Consider the following 22834-nt stretch of genomic DNA (forward strand, 5'->3'; position numbering starts at 1 on the left):
ATCTAACACTCTCCCTAACCCATCTCTACCCTCTCTCTCTATCCCTACCCTACTCTCCCTAACCCACTCTCTACCCTCACCCTCTCTCTACCCCATCTCTCTGTCTATCCTCTTCTCTCTACCCGCTCTCCCTACCTTCTCTGTCCTTCTACTACCTTCTCTCCTTCTACCCACCACTCCATCTACCCCTTCTCTCTAACTCCCTCTTTTACCTGTCTCTCTACCCCCTCTCTTTCACCCTCTCTCTGTCTACTCCCTCTCTGTCTACCCACTGTCTCCATCTACCCACTCTCTAACCCCTCTAATTCCTCCCTCTCTACTGTCTTTCTACCCCTCTCTCTCTCCCCCTCTCTATGTAACCTCCCCTCTCTACATTATGTCCCTAAACATCTGTCTGTAACCCGCTATCCCTAACTCTCTCTCAACCCCTCTTTCTACCATCTCTCCCCTCTCTCTATCCTTCTCCCTCTTTCTCCCCACCTCTCTCTTCCCCGTCTCTCCCCACTCTCTATCCCCAATCTCCGTCCCCCTCTCCCTAATGCCCGTGCCCTCTAACCCCTGAGCTCTCTCTACATCACCCTCTCTCCCTCACATCCCTCTTCCCACTCCTTTCTTCCCTCCTCTCTTATTCCCCCTTTTCTCCCCAGCCCATCTCCCCCACCCTTGCTTTCTCTCTGCCCCTCTCCCCTCTCTTTCTCCCCCACCCCCTCTCCCCCTCTCCCAAACCTCAAGCCATTCTCTCCCCTCTCTCCAACACCCCTCTGCCTTCTTTACACCCTCTCCTCTCTCTTTACCCACTCCCTCTCTACCTTCTCTCTCTATCCACTATCCCTGCTCTTCCCCACCCCTCTCACCTCTCTCTCTGTCCCTCACCCACCCCTCTCACCTCTCTCTCTGTCCCTCACCCACCCCTTGTGCCCTCCTCTCTTTTCCCCAATCTCTCCTCCCCGTTTCTCTCCCCTCCCCTCTCTCTATCCCCACTAACTCTCCCTTTTCCCTCCCATCTTTCTGTCTCTCCCTTTCCCCCTCTCAGCATTCCCCTCTCCGCCCCCACTCTAGCTCTCCCTTCCCTCGCACTCCTACTTCCCCTCCTCTCTCCCTCCCCATTCCCTGCCATCTCTCTACAACCCCCATTCCCAGTCTACTTCCCATCTCGCACCCCCTCTTGAGCCTTCTCTCCCCCCACCCCTCACATCCCATATCTCTCCCTGCCTCTCTCCCCCAACCATCTCCCCATCTTTCCCCCCACCACAACCCCCACCTCTCTCCCCTCATCTCTCACACCCATCTCTCTCTCTCTTCCATCCTCCACTCTCTCCCACTCCCACTTTTTACTGCCCCTCCACTCTCCCTCTCCTCCCCGTCCACCTCCCCATCCACCTCCCCACCTCCACTCCACAGTGCATTGAACTGAACTGAACTGAACTGAACTCTGCACCATCATAAGACTATTCATTTACCCCTAGACTTCGATAGAGCTTGGTTTTGATTTATATTTCCACACTTCTCTATGTATGTATCATATATACACACAGAATATATCATTGCTAACCTGTTTTTTATATATTTGCATTTTATAGTACTGTATTACTCAGTTTACAGCATATATGTCAAACTCAAGGCCCGCGGTGGAATTATCTTTGGCCCGTGAGATAATATCTAATTACTATTAAAGCTGGCCCCAGTAATCAAAGCGCCTATGGCGTATGATATGGCTAATGCTGAGTTTATTCAGGTACCAGGTTTTCAGGGTTTTTAGTGTTTATTCGGCAGTCTTCTTCATAAGAAACGGAATTTGTAAAGTGAAACACTTTGTAGTTATAGCAGAGACTGAGACACATGAGAGCAGGCTGAAAAAACGGAGGCAAAGAAAGCTGCGTTCGCACGCGTCTGACTGATCCGGCCTGCATGAAGCTGCATTTTGCTCAATCCAGCCCGTGACCTAAAATGAGTTTGACACCCCTGGTTTACAGTAATCCCAGTCTCCAATGTATTGCTCCATTTCTGCTGGTTTGGTAACCCGGTTACGTGGTATGTGACACATGCTGTTCGGACAGATTAATTAATGACACCGTGCACTGATAGAACGAGGTAAAACAACAACATGCAGAGAAAGTGTAACAGCTCCAGAGCAGGTGCAGTGTAGGGAAATGATAAGGAGCAAGATCATATTGAGGTAGATTGTCAGATCAAGAGTGCATCTGATTGTATGAGGAAATAGATAGATAGATAAATAGATAGATAGATAGATAGATAGATACTTTATTCATCCCCATGGGGAAATTCAACATTTTTTCCAATGTCCCATACACTTATTGTAGCAAAACTAATTACATACAATACTTAACTCAGTAAAAATATGATATGCATCTAAAATCACCCTCTCAAAAAGCATTAATAATAGCTTTTAAAAGTTCTTAAGTAGTTTACTTAAATACATTGAGTCCTAACCCCGGCACTTCAACATATCTTATTCCTGGCGGTTGAATTGTAAAGCCGAATGGCATTGGGGTGTATTGATCTCTTCATCCTGTCTGAGGAGCATTGCATCGATAGCAACCTGTCGCTGAAACTGCTTCTCTGTCTCTGGATGGTGCTATGTAGAGGATGTTCAGGGTTTTCCATAATCATTCAATAGTCTTATCAGAGCAGGGTAGAAGCTGTCCTTTAGACTGCTTCAGGCTTTTGTATCTTCCACCCCGTGGGAAATGGTAATGCTGGAGACTGAGACTCTGGGAAAGTTACTGACATGGTCCTTGATGATAAACATTTACCTTCTGACCTACAAGTGGTGACACAGAATTAGGAGCTGATTATGTATCTAAAGCTGTTTCCTGTGAAATTAATTGCACACTAAATCCACAAGAGATTTCTTCAGTCTTGTCTGTTCTTTCTGTTTTCAGTGTGGAAGAGGATATGTGGCCATGAAGGTAAGATCTTGTGTTACTAGACTGAGAGGTTTAGTATAAACAGCTTTTTGAAAATGAGTCAGTCTCGTTGTAATGGGAGGTATTCAGGAGGTTGAAGGAGTTCAGGGTAATGTGTTCTCACAAAGGTGGAAAAGTCATGTGGCATGATTGTATTCATAGGCTGAAGCATAGAATATAACAGTTTGTATGTTTTGTTTGCAAGTGGGAGGATTTGCTGGTACTGCTCTGGGTTGCTGGGGTGGGGTGGAGTGGTGTAAACTAGTCTTGCAGGGGGTGGGAACCAAAGTGCCAGAGCAGATATGGAGTGTTTGTGGGAAAAGATGCTGTTAACACTCCGTACAAAGACAGCAATTGAAAGGTTGAGTATGGTGGGAAGAATGTTCTGAGTTGCATCCATTTCAATGCAATAAGTATTGTACGTAACCCGGGTGAGCTTAAAGCGTGGATCAGCACGTGGAATTATGACATTGTAGCCATTGGTTGGAGGAGGGGCAGGACCGGCAGCTCAGTGTTCCGGGTTCCATTGTTTTAGACATGTTTTTAAACATGGGAGCAAAATTGGCAAATATGATAGAGAACAAGAGATTAAAGGGGGAAATCTGGTATTATCAGCCAGGGAGAAATGTTACTCAGTGCTCAGTCAGGACAGACTGGAGGGCTTATTTACTGAGGCTATATGGGTGGAACTGAGGAATCAGAAAGTTATAATTATGTTAACGGGATTATATTATAGACCACCCTACAGTCCACAGGATTTAGAGGAGCAAAGTAACAGAGAGATCGCAGAGAGTTGGGTGGAATAGAGATCATCAAATGTGTCAGGAAAGTTTCCCATGTAGATGTCCCAAGTAGAGAGAATTCAATACTGGATCTCCTATCAGGGAATTAGGTGACAGGAGAGTGTGACGGGAAAATGGAGAAAGGTTTACTGATTGGTGTGTCAGAAACAACCAAGTGATCACCAATACTTGCTATAAAAACCATCCACATAAACTGTGTACTTGGATTAGCCCTGGAGATAGAACAACGAATCATACAGATTTCATTACCATCAATGAACGCTTTAGAAATAATATCACAAATTCTAAAGCCTACCCAGGAGCAGACTGTGGTTCAGATCACCATCCAGTAATAGCTACCATCAAAACAAAATCAAAGAAACTGAAACGTGGAACAAAGAGAAAGAAGTATATGTTGGGAGAACTTAAAAATGATCGCATCCTTAAGCAACAATTCAAAACAGCTGTAGAAGAACACATCAACGAAAATGAAACAACACCGATTTGGGACAGATTTAAATATGCTATACAGCAATCAGCAGGGGAGGTAATCCCAGTACAAGAAATCCAACACACCAACAAGGGGTGGATAACCCAAGAAATTCTAGATCTGATGGAACAGAGAAGAATAATGAAGGGCAATACAGAGAGCTGGACAGACAGACCAGACAATTGTGCGATATTGCAAAGGAAGAATGGCTGAATCAAAAATGCGATGAAGTAGAAGGCCACATTAACAACAGCAAAGAAATGCACAAGAAAATTAAGGAAATTACTGGAATTAAAAAACCTCCTCTACAGGATACATAAGATCAGCAGACGGATCGATACTAACAGATCCAGATAAAGTATGTGACACAGCAGGTCGGGCAGCATCCGTGGAAACGAGCAGTCAACGTTTCGGGCCGAGATCCTTCATCAGGGCTGAAGAGGGAGGGGGCAGGGGCCTATAAAGAAGGTGGGGGGAGGGTGGAAGGTGCCAGGTGAAAAACCAATCAGAGGAAAGATCAAGGGGTGGGGGAGGGGAAGCAGGGAGGGGATAGGCAGGAGAGGTGAAGGAGGAATGTAAGGAGAAAGCACTATGGGTAGTAGAAGGCGGCAGAATCATGGGAGAGGTGATAGGCAGCTGAAAGAGGAGGCAGAGTGAAACTGGGATGGGGGAAAGGAGAGGGAGGGAATTACCGGAAGTTGGAGAATTCGATGTTCATATCAGGGGCTGGAAACTACCCAGACGGTATATGAGGTGTTGCTCCTCCAGCCGAAGTTTGGCCTCATCATGGCAGTAGAGGAGGCCATGTATGGACATATCCGAATGGGAATGTGAAGCAGAGTTGAAGTGGGTGGCAACCAGGAGGTCCTGTCTGTTGTGGCGGACGGAGCGGAGGTGCTCGACGAAGCGGTCCCCCAATCTGCGTCGGGTCTCGCCGATGTAGAGGAGGCCGCACCGGGAGCACCGGATGCAATAGATGACCCCAACAGACTCACAAGTGAAGTGTTGCCTCACCTGGGAGGACTGTTTGGGGCCCTGAGTGGTGGTAAGAGAGGAGGTGTAGGGACAGGTGTAGCACTTACAATTGCAGGGATAAGTACCCGGTGGGAGATCTGTGGGGAGGGACGTGTGGAACAGGCAGTCGCGGAGGGAATAATTCCTGCAAAAAGCGGAGAGGGGTAAAGAGGGAAAGATGTGCTTAGTGGTGGGGTCCTGTTGAAGGTGGCTGAAGTTGCAGAGGATAATATGCTGGATCTGGAGACTGGTGGGGTGATAGGTGAGGACAAGGGGAACACGGTCCCTGTTGTGGTGACGGGAGGATGGGGTGAGGGCCGAAGTGCGGGAAATGGAGGAGATGCGGGTGAGGGCATCATTAATGACGGCAGAAGGGAAACCACAATCCTTAAAGAAAGAGGACATCTGAGATGTCCTGGAACGGAAAGCCTCATCCTGGGAGCAGATGCGGTGGAGACAGAGGAACTGGGAATAGAGAATAGCATTTTTACATTTGGCAGGGTGGGAAGAGGTATAGTCGAGGTAGTTATGAGAGTCAGTGGGTTTATAGAAGATATCAGTGGACGGTCTGTCTCCAGAGATGGAGACCGAGAGATCGAGAAAGGGACCTTCAACAGGACCCCACAACTAAGCACATCTTTCCCTCTCTACCCCTCTCCGCTTTCTGCAGGGATTGTTCCCTCTGCGACTGCCTGGTCCACACGTCCCATCCCCACAGATCTCCCACCTGATACTTATCCCAGCAAGCGTAAGTGCTACACCTGTCCCTACACCTCCTCTCTTACCACCATTCAGGGCCCCAAACAGTCCTTCCAGGTGAGGCAACACTTCACTTGTGAGTCTGTTGGGGTCGTCTATTGCATCCGGTGCTCCCGGTGCGGCCTACTCTACATCAACAAGACCCGACGCAGATTGGGGGATCGCTTCATCGAGCACTTCCACTCTGTCTGCCACAATAGACAGGATCTCCCGGTTGCCACTCACTTCAACTCTGCTTCACATTCCCATTCGGATATGTCCATACATGGCCTCCTCTACTGCCATGATGAGGCCAAACTTCGGCTGGAGGAACAACATCTCATATACCGTCTGGGAAGTTTCCAGCCCCTGGTATGAACATCGAATTCTCCAACTTCCGGTAATTTCCCCCCCCCCCCCCCCCCCTTTCCCCCATCCCAGTTTCACTCTGCCTCCTCCTCCAGCTGCCTATCACCTCTCTCATGATTCTGTCTTCCTCTACTACCCAGAGTGCTTTCCCCTTACATTCCTCCTTCACCTCTCCTGCCTATCCCCTCCCTGCTTCCCCTCCCCCACCCCTTGATCTTTCCTCTGATTGGTTTTTCACCTGCCACCTACCAGCCTTCTCCTTCCCACCCTCCCCCCACCTCCTTTATAGGGCCCCTGCCCCCTCCCTCTTCAGTCCTGACGAAGGGTCTCGGCCCGAAACGTTGACTGCTCGTTTCCACGGATGCTGCCCGACCTGCTGAGTTCCTCCAGCGTGTTGTACGTGTTGACTTGACCACAGTATCTGCAGTGTACTTTGTGTTCACTAAAGTATGTGAGAGGTGGATTCAGTATCTAGAGCAGCTTTTTGAAGATAATAGAGGGGAACCCCCAGATATTAAACACCCTAATTCTGGCCCAGCTATTACCAAAGAAGAAATAACTAAAGCAATGAAAAGCATGAAACAAGGTAAAGCCACTGGACCTGATGAAATTTCAGTGGAAATGATACAAGCCCTAGAAGATCTGGGCATAGATATTCTTTTTGAACTGTTTAATGGCATATATGAGTCTGGTGTATTGCCTGACGATCTCTTAAAATCAGTATTTATAACTCTGCCAAAAATTCCTGAAACTATTGATTGTGAAAATTACAGAACAATCAGTCTTATGAGTCACAGAATAAAGATTTTGTTCTGAGTCAAATTAAAAACAAGTTAAGGCCAGAAACTTCTAAACTGCAATATGAGTTTATTGAGGATAGAGGAACTAGGAACGCAATTTTCATACTACGAATGCTTTCAGAAAGGGCAAGTTTTGCGAAGGCTGAGGAAAGTCCATCTCCCACCTCCCATCTTCATCACATTCTACAGGGGTTGTATTGAGAGCATCCTGAGCAGCTGCATCACTGCCTGATTCAGAAATTGCACCATCTCGGATCGCAAGACCCTGCAGCGGATAGTGAGGTCAGCTGAGAAAATCATCCCGCCATCACGGACATTTACACTACACGCTGCATCCGCAAAGCAAACAGTATTATGAAGGACCCCATGCACCCCTCATACAATCTCTTCTCCCTCCTGCTGTCTGGGAAAAGGCACCGAAGCATTCGGACTCTCACGACTAGACTATGTAACAGTTTCTTCCCCCAAGCTATCAGACTCCTCAATTTCTGAAGCCTGGACTGACACCTTGCCCTACTGTCCTGTTTATTATTTATTGTAATGCCTGCACTGTTTTTGTGCACTTTATGCAGTCCAGTGTAGGTCTGCAGTCTAGTGTAGCTTTCTCTCTGTTTTTTTTTGTTACGTAGTTCAGTCTAGTTTTTTGTACTGTGTCATGTAACACCATGGTCCTGAAAAACATTGTCTCATTTTTACTATGCACTGTACCAGCAGTTATGGTCGAAATGACAATGCAAGTTGACTTGACTTGACTTGACTTGAATTGAATATCAAAATAATGTCATTTTATATTTTATCGATTTCACTAAAGCATTCGACAAAGTGTATCACGAAAAATTATTTCAAATTCTCGCTAAACTAAACATTGACAGAAGGGACCAACAACTGCTTCAAAATTTATATTGGAATCAAACGACGGCGGTAAAATGTGATGATAGTATAAGCAGTTGGACTAAAATTCAAAGAGGAGTTAGACAGGGATGCGTTGCCTCACCGGAATTATTTAATATCTATAGTGAAATGATTCTCAGAGAAATAGAGGACTTGGATGGGATAAAAATCGGAGGTGTTAACATCAACAATATAAGATATGCAGACGATACCACCCTAACAGCAAGTGCTGCAGAAGACCTACAAATCCTCCTGGACAAAGTGGTACAAACAAGTGCAGATTTTGGTCTAACCATCAACTGTAAAAAAAACAAATGTATGGTAATATCAAAACAGCAGGATACTCCCAACTGCCAATTGTACATCAGTAACCAAGAGATTGAACAAAAGACCGGCTTTAATTACCTTGGTAGCTTTATATCACAAGATGCTCGAAGTAAAGTAGAAATAAAAAGAATTGCCATTGCCAAAACCAACTTCCAGAAACTGAAACCCATTTTTACCAACAGACACATTTCTATGACAACAAGGCTGAGGCTACTAAAATGTTACATCTGGTCAATCTTGCTGTATGCTTCCGAAACATGGACTATAACACCAGAACTCCAAAGAAACTTAGAAGCAACAGAAATGTGGTTTCTTAGAAGAATGCTGAAAATATCATATAGAGATAGGGTAACTAATGAGACGGTACTCCAACGTGCCCATACAAAAAGATCTTTAATGAGCACAGTAAATGAGAGGAACTTTAATTCCTGGGCCATGTCATCAGAAAGGGAGAAATAGAATTACAAGGCTGTATGCCTGGGAAACGCAGAAGAGTCAAGTCAAGTCAAGTCGCTTTTTATTGTCATTTTGACCATAAACTGCTGGTACAGTACACAGTAAAAATGAAACAACCTTCCTCCAGGACCCTGGTGCTACATGAAACAACACAAAACTACACTAGACTATGTGAGACAGCTCAAGGCTACACTAGACTAGGTAAAACAACACAAAAACTACACTGGACTACAGACCTAAACAGAACTACATAAAGTGCACAAAACAGTACAGGGCAGTACAATAATTAATTAATAAACAAGACAATAGGCACAGTAGAGGACAAATTTCAATATAATAATAGATGATGTAGATGTCAGTCTAGACTCTGAGTATTGAGGAGTCTGATAGCTAGGGGGAAGAAACTGTTGCACAGTCTGGTCGTGACAGCCCGAATGCTTCGGTACCCTTTCCCAGATGGCAGGAGGGAGAAGAGTTTGTATGAGGGGTGCGTGGGGTGTGAGGAAGGCAAAGACAAAAATATATGGACACTGAAAGAACTAACAGATCTAAGTGTGCGAGATATCATTGACGCTGCGAGGGATCGTTCGATGTGGAGAGCCATGATGGCCCAAGCGTGTAACCCACAAGGCACATGAAGAAGAAGAAGATCATAATTCCATTAATTACGGAGAAGGACGTCTAACCCTCAGACTGAGATTCTATACTGGTAAAAGGCCAATTTGACGGCATCAGAAAGGATCGGGTAAGTGGGAAGCCTTCAAAAAGTTTTGAGAGTACAGAAATTGTATGTTCCTGCAAGAATAAAAGACATGTTTAAAAGGTTTAGGAAACCTTTTTTGCGGGGGTAAAATGAGGCTCTGGTTAACAAGATGGAGCAGGTGCATCGCAAATGTAGGCAGCGAAGAACAAATGAAGTACTTGAGTATAAGAAATACAAACAAACACTTGAGAGGAAATCAGGAGGGCTAAAATAAGTCATGAAGTTGCTCCAACAGACAAGATGAAAATTAATCCCAAGGACTTGAGAGAGACTAGAACTAGAGAGCACAGGATGAGAATTATCCTCCATAATTATCCTGAAACTAATGGAATTATGATCACTCGATCAAAAGTGTTCCCCTACAAAGACTTCTGTCACCTGCCTTGTCTTGTTCCCTATCACACAATCTCCAGTTCCAACCTCTATATATTGTTTAAGGAACATTTCCTGAACACAGTTGACAAACTCAGTCACATCCAGTCTTTTCACAGTTGGGAAATCCCAGACAATATTAGGAAATATAAAATCACTCACAATCAATTTTACTGGGCAATGAACCAGGGCAGGTGACAGATCACTCAGTGGGTGAGCTTTTTGGAGACAGTGACCACAACTCCCTCACTTTTCCCATAGCCTTGGACAGGGATTTGAGCAGCCAATGTAACTGGATGATGGTGAGTTACGATGTTATTAGGTGGGAACTTGGGATTGTCAACTGGGAATGGTGGTACATAGGGAAATGCACAATGTAGATATGGTGTTTGTTTAGGGAGAACTTGCATGGGTTCATGTACAGGTTTGTCCCATTGAGACAGTGAAAGGGTGGGAGGGTGACGAAACCATGGTTGACAGGACATGTGGAACATCAGGGCAAGAGGAAGCAGGAAGTTTACTTCCAGTTTTGGGAAACAAAGATCAGACAGGGCTCTAGAGAGTTACAAGGTAGCCAGGAAGGACCTGAAAACTGGACTGGGGAGAGTTAGAAGACACGAGAAGGCCTTGGTGAGTCGGATTAAGGAAAACCCCAAGGCATTGTACACATACATGAAGAACAGGAGGATGACTAGAGTGAGGGTAGGACCGATCAAGGATAGAAGTGGAAACATGCCTGGTGACAGAGGAGGTTGGAAAGGTCTATAATGAAGACTTTGCTTCAATATTAACTACTGAGAGAGAGAGAGACCATGATTTTTCAGAGAAGAGCACAAAACAAGCTGATATGCTAGAACGTCAACATTCAGAAAGAGGATGTACTGGTTTAGTAAAGTATTAGGATAGATAAGACCACAGTCTATACCACAGGTTACTCTGGGAAGTGAGGGAAGAGATTTCTGTGCCATTTGCGGTCATCTTTGTCTCCTCGTTGTCACAGTAGTGGTGCCATATGCCTGGAGGGTGGCATATTAAACTAATTTGACAGGGGGGTGGGAAGAGGAGTGATCGTGCTGAGGATGAGGTAGTTGGTTTACCAACAGAGGCAGTGTGTAGTGAGACTCCTGGCAAGGAGAGGCTGATGACAGAGGAAATTGCAGTCAACAGGGTGAGTTGTTTATTAAAAGGTGGACAGAATCTAAAAGGTTGAATGCAGGACTGAAGGTGTTCTATTTGAATGTGTGCAGTATACGGAATAAGGTAAATTAACCTGTAGTACAGTTACAGATTGACACGTATTATGTTGTAGGCATCACTGATCATAGCTGAAAGAAGATTAAGCTGTGACCTTAATGTCCAAGGATGCACATTGTATCAAAAGGACAGGTAGGAAGGCAGAGGGGGCTCCGTGGCTCTGTTGGTAAAAAAAATGAAATCAAATCATTAGAAGAAGAGGACATCAGATCAGAAGGTGTTGAATAATTGTGGACAGAGCTTTGGAACGGCAAGGGTGAAAAGACCCTGATGGGAGTTGTATACAAACCCCAAACAGTAGCAAGTGGTCTGCAAGCTACAACAGGAGATAGAAGGTGCATCCCAAAAGGGCAATGATACAAGGGGGGGGGGGTTTCAATATGCAGGTAGATTGGGAAAATCAGATTCCAAGAGAGGGATTTCTGGAATGTCTAAGAGAAGGCTTTTTAGAGCAGTTTGTGGTTGAGCCCACTCGGGGATCAGCTATTCTCGACGGGTGAAATGAACTGGAATTGATTAGAAAGCTTAAGGTAAAAGAACCCTTCGGGGAAAGTGATCGTAATATGATCGGATTCACACTGAAATTTCAGAAGGAGAAGCAGAAGTCAGATGTATCGGTATTACAGTGGAGTAAAGGGAATTACAGAGGCATGAGATAGGAGTTGGCCAGAATTCACTGGAAAAGAATACTGGCAGGGATGACAGCAAAGTAGGAATGGCTGGAATACGATACCACGGATGTTTATCTGTGGAATTTTCTGCACCGCAGGGCTGTGGGGTCTCAGTCATTCAGTTCATTTGAAGTCACAGAGTCATTGTCAGACAGCACAGAAACAGGCACTTCGACCCATCAACTCTGTGCTGACCTATTTACCCATCTATACTCATCCCATTGGCCGGCATTAGGTCAGTCTAAGTGTCTCCGAAACACAGTGATTGTTTTTGATTCCATCACCTCCTCTGCCAGCAAGTTCCAACATCAACCACTCACTCTTCAAATAAAATCACCTTTAAACTCCTTCCTCCCACCTCAGACATGTGACCTCTTGTATTTGATCCCACTCCTGTGGGGAGAAGATTTCAACCATCTGCTCAATCTAAGCCCCTCATCACCTTATCTACTTCTGTCAGATCACCCCTCAGCCCATTTACCTGTATTTGGCGTGTATCCTTCTAAACCTTCCCTGTCATCATTTCCCTGTCCCAGGCCTCAACTCCTCTTCTGTGCCAGTTCCACAGGGCCCTCAATTCCCCCGTGTTACAGAAGATGATCGACCTCATTTTCTACCACATTACAGAAGCAAATGTGCTGCAGGTCCTAAGATGCAGAAATGTCGATAAATCCCCAGGTCCTGATCAAGTGTATCCCAGGACATTGTGGGAAGCTCAGGAGGAGAGTGTGGAGCCCATTTGGAGATATGTGAGTCATTGATAGCTCCGGGTGAGGGGCCAGAAGACTGGAGGGAGACTAATGTTAAACTTTTATTGAAGATAGACTGTAGGGAAAAGCCTGGGAAGTACAGACTGGTGAGCCTAATGTCAGTGGAGGGAACATTAATGGAGGGGATTCTGAGAGACAGGATCTACATTCATTTGGAAAGACAATGACTAATCAGAGATACCCAGCTTGGCTTTTATAGAAACATAGAAACAAATAAAACTTACTGCACAATACAGGCCCTTCAGCCCACAATGCTGTGCCGAACATGTACTTACTTTAGAAATTACCTAGGATTACCCATAGTCCTCTCTTCTTCCAAGCTCCATGTACCTATGCAGGAGTCTCTTAAAAGACCCTATCCTATCCACCTCTACCACCATCACCTGCAGCCTATTCCACGCACTCACCACTCTCTGCGTAGAAAACTTACCCCTAACGTCGATGGTGGGTACATTAATGGAGGGGATTCTGAGAGACAGGATCTACATTCATTTGGAAAGGTGAGGACTGATCAGGGACATCCAGCTTGGCTTTCTGCATGGATGGAGATGTTGGAAGTGCAGTAGACATTGTCTACATGGACTTTAACAAGGGATTTGACAAGGTACTTCATTGTCGACTATTCCAGAGAGTTAGATCTCATGGGCTACACTACGATCTGGCCCATTGGATACAGAATTGTCTGGGTGGAGTCCTGTGACTAGTGGTTGTGCTGCAGGGATTGGTGCTGGGTCCACTGTTTGTCATCATTCATATGAATGATTTGGAGAGAATGTAAGTGACGTGTTTAGTAGGTTTGTGGAGGACTCTAAAATTGGTGGTGTAGTGGACAGTGAAGTGAGTTATTTAATTATTAATTTTCAGATACAGTGTGAAACGGGCCCTTTCAGCTCAGCGAGTCACACAGCCCAGCAACCGAGCTATTTAACACTAGTCTAATCACAGAATAATTTACAATGACCAGTTAACCCACTAACTAGCAACCGGACAAAACCCCTGCAGTCGTGGGGTGAACAGAGACCCTCCTTACAGACAGTGCCAGAACTGAACGCCAAACCCTGGAAGGCCCCAAGGTGAAATAGCATTGCTGTATCTGCTACGTTACCATGACAACATTGAATGTCACCATCATTCCCGTGGTTTATCCAATATTACAACGTGATCTTCATCAGCTGGGCAGTGAAGGGCAGATGGATTTTAATTCAGAGAGATGTGGGTTTTGGGAAGGCAAACCAGGACAGGATTTACACTGGAATCAGTGGGTCCCTGGAGAGTGTTGTGGAACAGAGAGACCAGGAGGTGATTGTCTTCATCCGTCAGAATACTGAGTGCTGGAGCTGGGATGTCACACTACGTGTGTACAAGACATTGGTAAGGCCACATTTGGAGCAATGTGTACAGTTCTGGTTACCTTCCGAAAGGAAGGCTGTCATTGAACTGAGAGGGAGTAAAACAGATTTACAAGGACGTTACCAGGACTGGAGGGTTTGGTTTACAAGGAGAGGCTGGGACTTTCCCTGGAGTTGAGGAGTCTCCCAGAGAAAGTTTAAAGGAATAATGGGTACATACAGGCAAGTGGGACACGCTCATTGAAGCAAGTTGGTCAGGATGAATGAATTCTGCAGAACAGCCTCCCTGACCTCTTTAAATGCCTCCAGTTTTTACTCTGTCCGTCCTCATCTGGATCCAGTTGTTGCCTCTCCCTCTCCTCACACCCGTTTCCACTGGCAATCTCCTCTTTCTCACCATTCTTGATGCTGGCTTTTGGGCTCAAACATCGACTGTCTATCTCCCTCCACACATGCTGCTTGACCCGCTGAGATCCTCCACAATGTTAGTGTGTTGATCTAAAAAACTCCACTCACTATCCCGGTGAAAAAACCTCGGGAAGATGCTGGTTGTCCATCCGCTGTGTTTGGGTAAAACCCCGGGAAAGGGTCCTGTCACCCACCCGACTGTGCCCGAGTCTCCCCCGATCCCCGGGGCCGCGCTGCCCGAGTCTCCCCCCGATCCCCGGGGCCGCGCTGCCCGAATCTCCCCCCGATCCCCGGGGCCGCGCTGCCCGAGTCTCCCCTGGTCCCGGGGCCGCGCTGCCCGAGACTCCCCCCGATCCCCGGGGCCGCGCTGCCCGAATCTCCCCCCCGCTCCTGGGGCCGCGCTGCCCGAATCTCCCCTGGTCCCGGGGCCGCGCTGCCCGAGACTCCCCCCGATCCCCGGGGCCGCGCTGCCCGAATCTCCCCCCGATCCCCGGGGCCGCGCTGCCCGAGTCTCCCCCCGGTCCCGGGGCCGCGCTGCCCGAGTCTCCCCCCGCCCCGATCCCCGGGGCCGCGCTGCCCGAGTCTCCCCCCGCCCCGATCCCCGGGGCCGCGCTGCCCGAGTCTCCCCCCGCCCCGATCCCCGGGGCCGCGCTGCCCGAGTCTCCCCCCGGTCCCGGGGCCGCGCTGCCCGAGTCTCCCCCCCACCCCGATCTCCGGGACCGCGCTGCCCGAGTCTCCCCCCGCCCCGATCTCCGGGGCTGCGCTGCCCGAGTCTCCCCCCGCCCCGATCCTCGGGTCCGCGCTGCCCGAGTCTCCCCCCCGATCCCCGGGGCCGCGCTGCCCGAGTCTCCCCCCGATCCCCGGGGCCGCGCTGCCCGAGTCTCCCCCCCCCCCCCCCGGTCCCCGGGGCCGCGCTGCCCGAGTCTCCCCCCGATCCCCGGGGCCGCGCTGCCCGAGTCTCCCCCCGGTCCCCGGGGCCGCGCTGCCCGAGTCTCCCCCCGATCCCCGGGGACTCTCTAATTCTCTGCTTCTCCCCCCAGTCTCTGTCACCCTGGATGTGGAAACGGCGCATCCGGTGCTCGAGGTGTCTGAGGATCGGAAGAGTGTGAGATGGACCGGGACCCGGAGGGATCTCCCTCACACCGGGAAGAGGTTCACAGTCTGGTGGTGTGTGCTGGGATCGGAGGGATTCACATCGGGGGGACATTACTGGGAGGTGGAGGTGACGGGGAATCGGTGCTGGAGTCTGGGAGTCGCCGCAGAGTCTGTGGAGAGGAAGGGACGGGTCACACTGAGTCCGGAGACCGGATTCTGGATCATCGCGCGGGTTGATGACGCGATGCGGGTTTACACCTCCCCCGAGTCCCGTCTCCCGGCCGATCCCATCCCCGGGAGGGTGGGAGTTTATCTCAGTTACGAGTCCGGGACAGTTTCATTTTACAACGCGGAGACCAAGTCCCATCTCCACACCTTCACTGGGAATAAATTCACGGAGAAACTTTATCCTTTCTTCTGGACTTGGGATACACACCAGTGGCTGAGAATCTGCTCCGGTTCCGCTCCGGGTCTGTAAACGGGTCGGGTCCGGGACCGGCGTCAGGAGTCAGTCAGTGTAAATATAAATGTGCGGAGAGTGAAATAAACACGATATGAGAATTATCGATCCATTAATTTTAACTCGTTCACCACATCCGTCAACGGAACAGAAACACTGCGGATTCAGCAGCAGCCGCGGGCGGCGGGTCCTGAGCTCCCCGGCTCCCCCGGGTGCTAAAGTCCACCGGGACTGACAGGGTAACTGGGGCAAGTGGTGGTGGTGCTGACTGGGAGAGGAAGGTCACGGTGAATCTTAGGGGACGGGACAAGCGCCGGTGGTAACACACGAAGTGCCAAAGAATTGGTGCAGAAAGGTGGAAGGAATGGGGAGTAAAAGCTGGCAGCTGATCCGGATGAGGAAGGGGTGGAGTGTGGAAATGTGTCAGAAGCTGGGAGATGAGAGGTGGGAGAGACAAAGATGATGGAATCTGGTCGGAGTGAAAAGTGGAGACTGGAATGAAGGGAGGGAGGTGGGGAGGAGTGTGTGGGGGATGGGAAGATGGAGAGGTTGGGAAACAAAATGGCCACAAGCTTCCTGTGGGATTATCATTGTGGAATTGGGTTCCTATTCCCTTAATCTTCCTGGTGGCCTCTAGGATTTGATCTGTGAAGTGAGTTCTGTTGTTGTGGTGAACTACATATACCTGTCTGGACACGCCCCCTGATGACTGCTCCTGTGGCTCCTCCCACAGACCCCGGTATAAAGGTGATGGAGGTCTGAGCCCGGCCTCTCAGTCTCCAGGATGTAGTATGGTGGTCACTCACTGCTTGTTCCTTCTTCCAGTCAATAAAAGCCGATATCTCGCTTTTACGTCTCAGAGTGAGTTATTCATGGTGCATCAGTTGTCCTGATTCATCTCGTATGTAGGTACAACATTCTTGTCCAGTGTGGGCACACATGGTTCCTTTCTCGGATAAAACACAGTCCAAAGTCGTTTGGATTTGCAATGTCACTGTATGGACCGACATCAATTCTGCCGACAATTTAGATATTGCTTATTGGCTTGGATCGAGAGCATATGCAGTTTAATTTACTAACTTTTCCATTGCTGATGTCATGTTAATCAGTTCCTGTGCTGGTTTACCGGTTCCCTAGGCAGGTGTAACATTCTCCAGGGGCAACACTGTCCTTTTTACCCTGGGGTTATTGTCTTACAGAGGTATATACCATCCTCTGAAACACTGGTTGTTTCCAAATTTACATCCCACATCCCCAGTGACATTCTGGCCATCCGATACTTTACTTTTACTTTATTGTCACCAAACAATTGATACTAGAGCGTACAATCATCACAGTGATATTTGATTCTGCGCTTTGCGCTCCCTGGAGTACAAATTGAAGTAAATACAATACAAATTTAAATTATAAATCATAAATAGAAAAGGGAAAGTAAGGTAGTGCAAGTCAGGTCCGGATATTTGGAAGGTACGGCCCAGATCCGGGTCAGGAACTGTTCAGCAGTCTTATCACAGTTGGAAAGAAGCTGTTCCCAAATCTGGCCGTACGAATCTTCATGCTCCTGAACCTTCTCCCGGAGGGAAGAGGGACAAAAAGTGTGTTGGCTGGGTGGGTCGTGTCCTTGATTATCCTGACAGCACTGCTCCGACAGCATGCAGTGTAAAGTGAGTCCAAGGATGGAAGATTGGTTTCTGTGATGTGCTGGGCTGTGTTCACAATCTTCTGCAGCTTCTTCCAGTCTTGGACAAGACAACTTCCATACCAGATTGTGATGCACCCTAGAAGAATGCTTTCTATGGTGCACCTATAAAAATTAGTGAGGGTTTTAGGGGACAGGCCAAATTCCTTCAGCTTTCTCAGGAAGTAAAGGTGCTGGTGGGCCTTCTGGGTAGTGAACTCTGCTTGGTTAGGCCAAGTCAGGTCATTTGTGATATTCACACTGAGGAACTTAAAGCTTTTGACCTGTTCCACCTGCGCACCACCGATGTAGATGGGGTTGTGCGGTCCGCTACTCCTTCTGAAGTCAACAACCAATTCCTTTGTGTTGCTGACGTTGAGGGATAGGTTATTGTCTTCGCACCATGCCACCAGGTTCCTAATTTCCTCTCTGTACTCAGACTCATCATTACCCGAGATACGGCCTACAATTGTGGTGTCATCAGCAAACTTATATATTGAGTTTGATGGAAACTTGGCTACACAATCATGGGTGTACAGTGAGTACAGCAGGGGGCTGTATAAAGGGGTAAGGGGATGAAGGGGGACCCACCATCACAGTACCAGAAATACCCGGGGCTGAGGGCTTGGACCAATTAAAGTCACAGTTCATCTCTGTTTCGTGACGGACACATCCATTTCTACATGTGCCGGGACAGCCATACACACCCAGCAGCTTGAGTGTTGGTGGCAGGGAAAGGACACGATCTCATCCAACCACCATGGTTAGACACCGTCTTACAGTGAGAGGTGTGAATCCACGACGGTTTGTCTCTGACCTTGATGGCTGTGTTAGTGACCAGCAAAACCTGAAATGGTCCTTCAAATCCAGGTTCCAAACAGTTCTTTTTTTTAAATGTCCACACCACCAGGTAGTCTCAGGGTTCAATGCCGTGGCATTTAAGGCCACACGACTGGTTTCTGGGCTTTTACCTGTTGATGATATTTAGTGACGCTGCCCGGCTTTCATTTCTCTCGTGGCTTCAGCAGTCGACCAAGTCCTCTCGTAGTGCAGCCGAAACCTGAGGCCAAGTTATGCACAGAAAGATCCCAGGTAGCCACCATGGACAGTCCCCAGTCCGGCTGCAAAAGGAGGAGGGTTGGGCAGGGGGAAAGCAACCCCATTCCGTAAAATCCCAGAGCTACAGGAACACCAGCAGAAGCTCCAAAGATCTCATCACTGGGAGAGGAAGGATCTTCGAAGATGGGCTACATCGAAGAACAATGTGAAAGACTGTCCTCGGACCAAGGACTCTGGTGAGCTGCTGTTAGTGGACTCTGCCCCAGGAGGGGTGATGGGCTTCAGGAGAAGGTCCCGCGAATTCCAGTGTGACAACGAGCATTTCCAACTGAGACAGGAACACTGTCCGGGAGTGCGGTGTGAGACAACCGTCTCTCCCACCCAATCGGGAAGCTGTGGATTACTCACTTACGGTCCCCAGCCTCTCCCCCACCACCTTTTCCTTTCCACACAACCCCACAAGTATTACCATATCCGATCCCCTCGACTGTTACAGTTGAATGAATTTCCATCCGACCGAGATCTACAGATGCAGAAACCATTTCTTTCACCTCCGCCATCTTCCCCCCATTAAACCACTTACTGCCTTATCTTCTACTGGAAACTATCCTCTGTTAAACCGTTCATGATGTGTAACTCCTCTGTTCACTGTCCCCTCATCCTTTCTAGCACACTTTCTTCACTGCCTTGTATAATTGATGTAGAATTTAAGTCTTCTGCCGTTGTCTGTGTCTGTGATGCTGCTGCAGGCAAGTTTTTCATTGTAACACCTGAGCTGCTGGATGGTGGGGGTGTCTGGGTTCACACTGGGTGGGGTGGGGGGCTCTGGCAGCATCTATGGAGGGAGATGGACAGTCGACATTTCCCCCTCAAAACTCTTCCTCTGAACAGTCTGTTTCCCTCCACAGATGCTGCCCGCTGAATTACCTCCAGCATTTTGTGTGCATTGGTCATGATCTTTCGAGTGTCCCTTGATTCTGGCCTGGTCCCAGAGGACTGGAAAATCCACAATGGGTTTGTTTGATCCTCACCATACAGGACTGCCCTCTTCTCACTGATCCCTTCAGGGAGAGGTACAGGAGCCTGAAGACACACACTCAGTGTTCTAGGAACACCTTGTTCTTTCCACCATCAGATTTCTGAATGGATCATCAACCCACCAACAGAACCACACGAGTTTGCACCATGTAACATGTAGTAAAACTATTGACTGCACTGTCCTGCTGCCGCAAAACAATTTTCACAACATAAATCAGTGATAATAAACCAGATTCTGATTCTAATTCTTGACCCACGCTGGGAAATCATGTCTTCCTAAAGTGCCGTGCCCAGAATTGGACCCAAGCCTCTATTGCTCAGCTGTGGAGACGTTTCCCGAGCTTGTAATTTCCCCTCCAGGGTGCGACCTGCCAGAGTTTCTGTTCATAGCTTTTGAACTCAGCTAGGCTTCCTTGTTTGCCAGTAGTCTCTTTCAGAAGAGATATGACTCACCAGTCTCCCCCACCCCCACGCATAGTGCTAATCTAGTTTTCTCTTGTCTTCTGTCTCACCTAATAACTTAGCATTCTAGTTGTTAATCATTACAGCTTCTTGTGTGGGTTAGGACTAATTCAGATTCGGATTCAGTTTAATGTCATTTAGAAATCACAAATGCAATGCAGTTAGAAAATGAGACAATGTTCCTCCAGAATGATATCACAAAAGCAAACAACAAAACAGACTACACCAGAAAATCAACATAACATTTGGCAATCCCCAATCCAGAGTCCGGAAAGGCTGCTGCGTATTAATATCGTGCTACCATCTTAGTGTGTTCCCCGGAAAGGAGCTCCAAATCCACCAGACAAACAAGACCAAAAACTAAAGCTACAAGACCTGCACAAAACCACATAGTTACAACAGTGCAAACAATAGCATAATTGATTAAAAAAAACAGACCATGGGCACAGTAAAAATAGTCCAAAGATGTTAAAAGACTATAAGTTCGAAAGAAACCACCATACAGTTTCCACAAGCCCTCAGGGTCCCGATAGACTCGCCATCCCACGCCGGCGGCAGAAGGGAATACCCCCGCTATGGACTTCCATGGTGCTGCCCGACTCAGCCTCGCAGACACAGCACACAGTGAAAGCGACCTGACCGCAGCAGACTCCGAGTCCATCGAACCTCCGACCATCCCCTCCGGCACAGCTTCTCCGAGCACCATCCTCTGCCGAGCGTATTAAGACGCCCCCGCCAACGGCCATCGGCAACGCGACCCCGAGGACTGGGGGCCTGTTCTTCCCAGCAGAGACCTGACCTCACAGCAGCAGCAACAAAGAAGGTCTTCCTGGAGATTTCCCGATATTCCTCCGTGCTCCCACGTCCGTTTTCAATCGATTATGATTGCGCACGGCACCCTGCTTCACAAATAACAGATAATCAGCTCCGGAGTGGCCGCTACAAGCTGCGTCGCGCCGCCATCTTGGATCTTTTGAATCACACACGACTGTAATTCTAACCCGTTGCCTTCTCATTCGTAATCTTGACATCCTTTGAAACTATAATAGCCACTCTTTGACAGCCAGTTTCAGGTCAGCTGCTAACCAGATTTATTTTCAAAGCCTTTTCCTGTTGTACTCCAGGGTGATCACTCTGCTTGTCTGGCCCACTTTGTCTCCCCTGGGCCGCGTGACTTGACGATCATCTCAACGGGGCATCTCAGGGACGACCACATTGACAAGAATCTGAAGTCACGTCCAGTCCAGAGGGGGTAAGGAAGGCTGATGTCCTCCCCTCAGCATCAGTGGTGAATTTAAAGTTAACGATTCGCTTTGCTTGTCACACATACATCAAAACACACAGTAAAATGGGACGTTGTGCGTCAATGGCCAACACAGTCTGAGGATTGTCCTGGACACTGGCCACAAATGCTGACACACTTCTGGTACCAATGTAGCATGCGCGAAACTTACTAACCCCAACCTATACATCTTCGGAATGGGGGAGGAAACCGGAGCATCCGGAGGAAAATCACGCAGTCACAGGAAGAATCTGCAAACTTAAAGACAGCAGCAGGAATTGACCCCGGGCGTTACACTAACTGCTGGGCTACCGTGCCACCTGAATTGGATGGGTTTTTACAACAATCCTGTAAAAATGAAACAGTCCCCGTCACTGATGATAGTGTTTACTTTAAGGCTAGATTTACTTGATATTTCAAGTTACATCCGGAGTCGTTGGTGTTAAGGTTCAAATGCTGTTCATAGACTTCAGTTCAGCATTCAACACAATCATCCCTCAGAAACTGATTGGAAAGCTGAGCCTACTGGGCCTGAACACCTCCCTCTGCAAATGGATCCTAGACTTCCTGACTGGGAGACCTCAGTCAGTCTGGATCGGGAGCAGCATCTCCAACACCATCACACTGAGCACGGGGGCTCCCCAGGGCTGTGTGCTCAGTCCACTGTTGTTCACTCTGCTGACCCACGACTGTGCTGCAATACACAGCTCGAACCACATCATCAGGTTCACCGATGACACGACCGTGTTGGGTCTCATCAGCAAGAATGACGAGTCAGCTTACAGAGAGGAGTTGCAGCGGCTAACGGACTGGTGCAGAGCCAACAACCTGTCTCTTAATGTGAACAAAAGAGATGGTTGTTGACTTCAGGAGGGCACGGAGCGACCACTCCCCACTGAACATCGACGTCTCCTCGGTAGAGATCGTAAAGAGCACCACATTTCTTGGTGTTCACCTGGCGGAGAATCTCACCTGGTCCCTCAACACCAGCTCCATAGCAAAGAAAGTCCAGCAGCGTCTCTACTTTCTGCGAAGGCTAAGGAAAGTCCATCTCCCACCCCCCATCCTCATCACATTCTACAGGGGTTGTGTTGAGAGCATCCTGAGCAGCTGCATCAATGCCTGGTTCAGAAATTGCACCATCTCGGATCGCAAGACCCTGCAGCGGATAGTGAGGACAGCTGAGAAGATCATTGGGCTCTCTCTTCCCACCATCACGGACATTTACACTACACGCTGCATCCACAAAGCAAACAGCATTATGAAGGACCCCATGCACCCCTCATACAAACTCTTCTCCCTCCTGCTGTCTGGGAAAAGGCACCAAAGCATTCAGGCTCTCACGACCAGACTATGTAACAGTTTCTTCCCCCAAACTA

At 48.2% G+C, this 22834-nt stretch overlaps 2 protein-coding genes across 4 annotated transcripts in view; both read left to right on the forward strand.

Annotated features, from left to right (window-relative positions):
* The window catches only part of LOC140720464 (zinc-binding protein A33-like), a 348439-nt gene extending 331662 nt beyond the window's left edge, over positions 1-16777 (forward strand). The window contains exons 8-9 of the mRNA XM_073035318.1: positions 6886-6906; positions 15422-16777. Coding sequence (XP_072891419.1) covers positions 6886-6906; positions 15422-15954 — 554 coding nt within the window. The 3' untranslated portion in view covers positions 15955-16777. The remainder of the gene's footprint in view (positions 1-6885; positions 6907-15421) is intronic.
* The window catches only part of LOC140720368 (butyrophilin subfamily 3 member A3-like), a 665711-nt gene that overhangs the window by 138713 nt on the left and 504164 nt on the right, over positions 1-22834 (forward strand). The gene's annotated exons all lie outside the window — the stretch shown is intronic.

Source organism: Hemitrygon akajei, chromosome 2, assembly GCF_048418815.1.
Source record: "Hemitrygon akajei chromosome 2, sHemAka1.3, whole genome shotgun sequence".
Taxonomy (NCBI): domain Eukaryota; kingdom Metazoa; phylum Chordata; class Chondrichthyes; order Myliobatiformes; family Dasyatidae; genus Hemitrygon; species Hemitrygon akajei.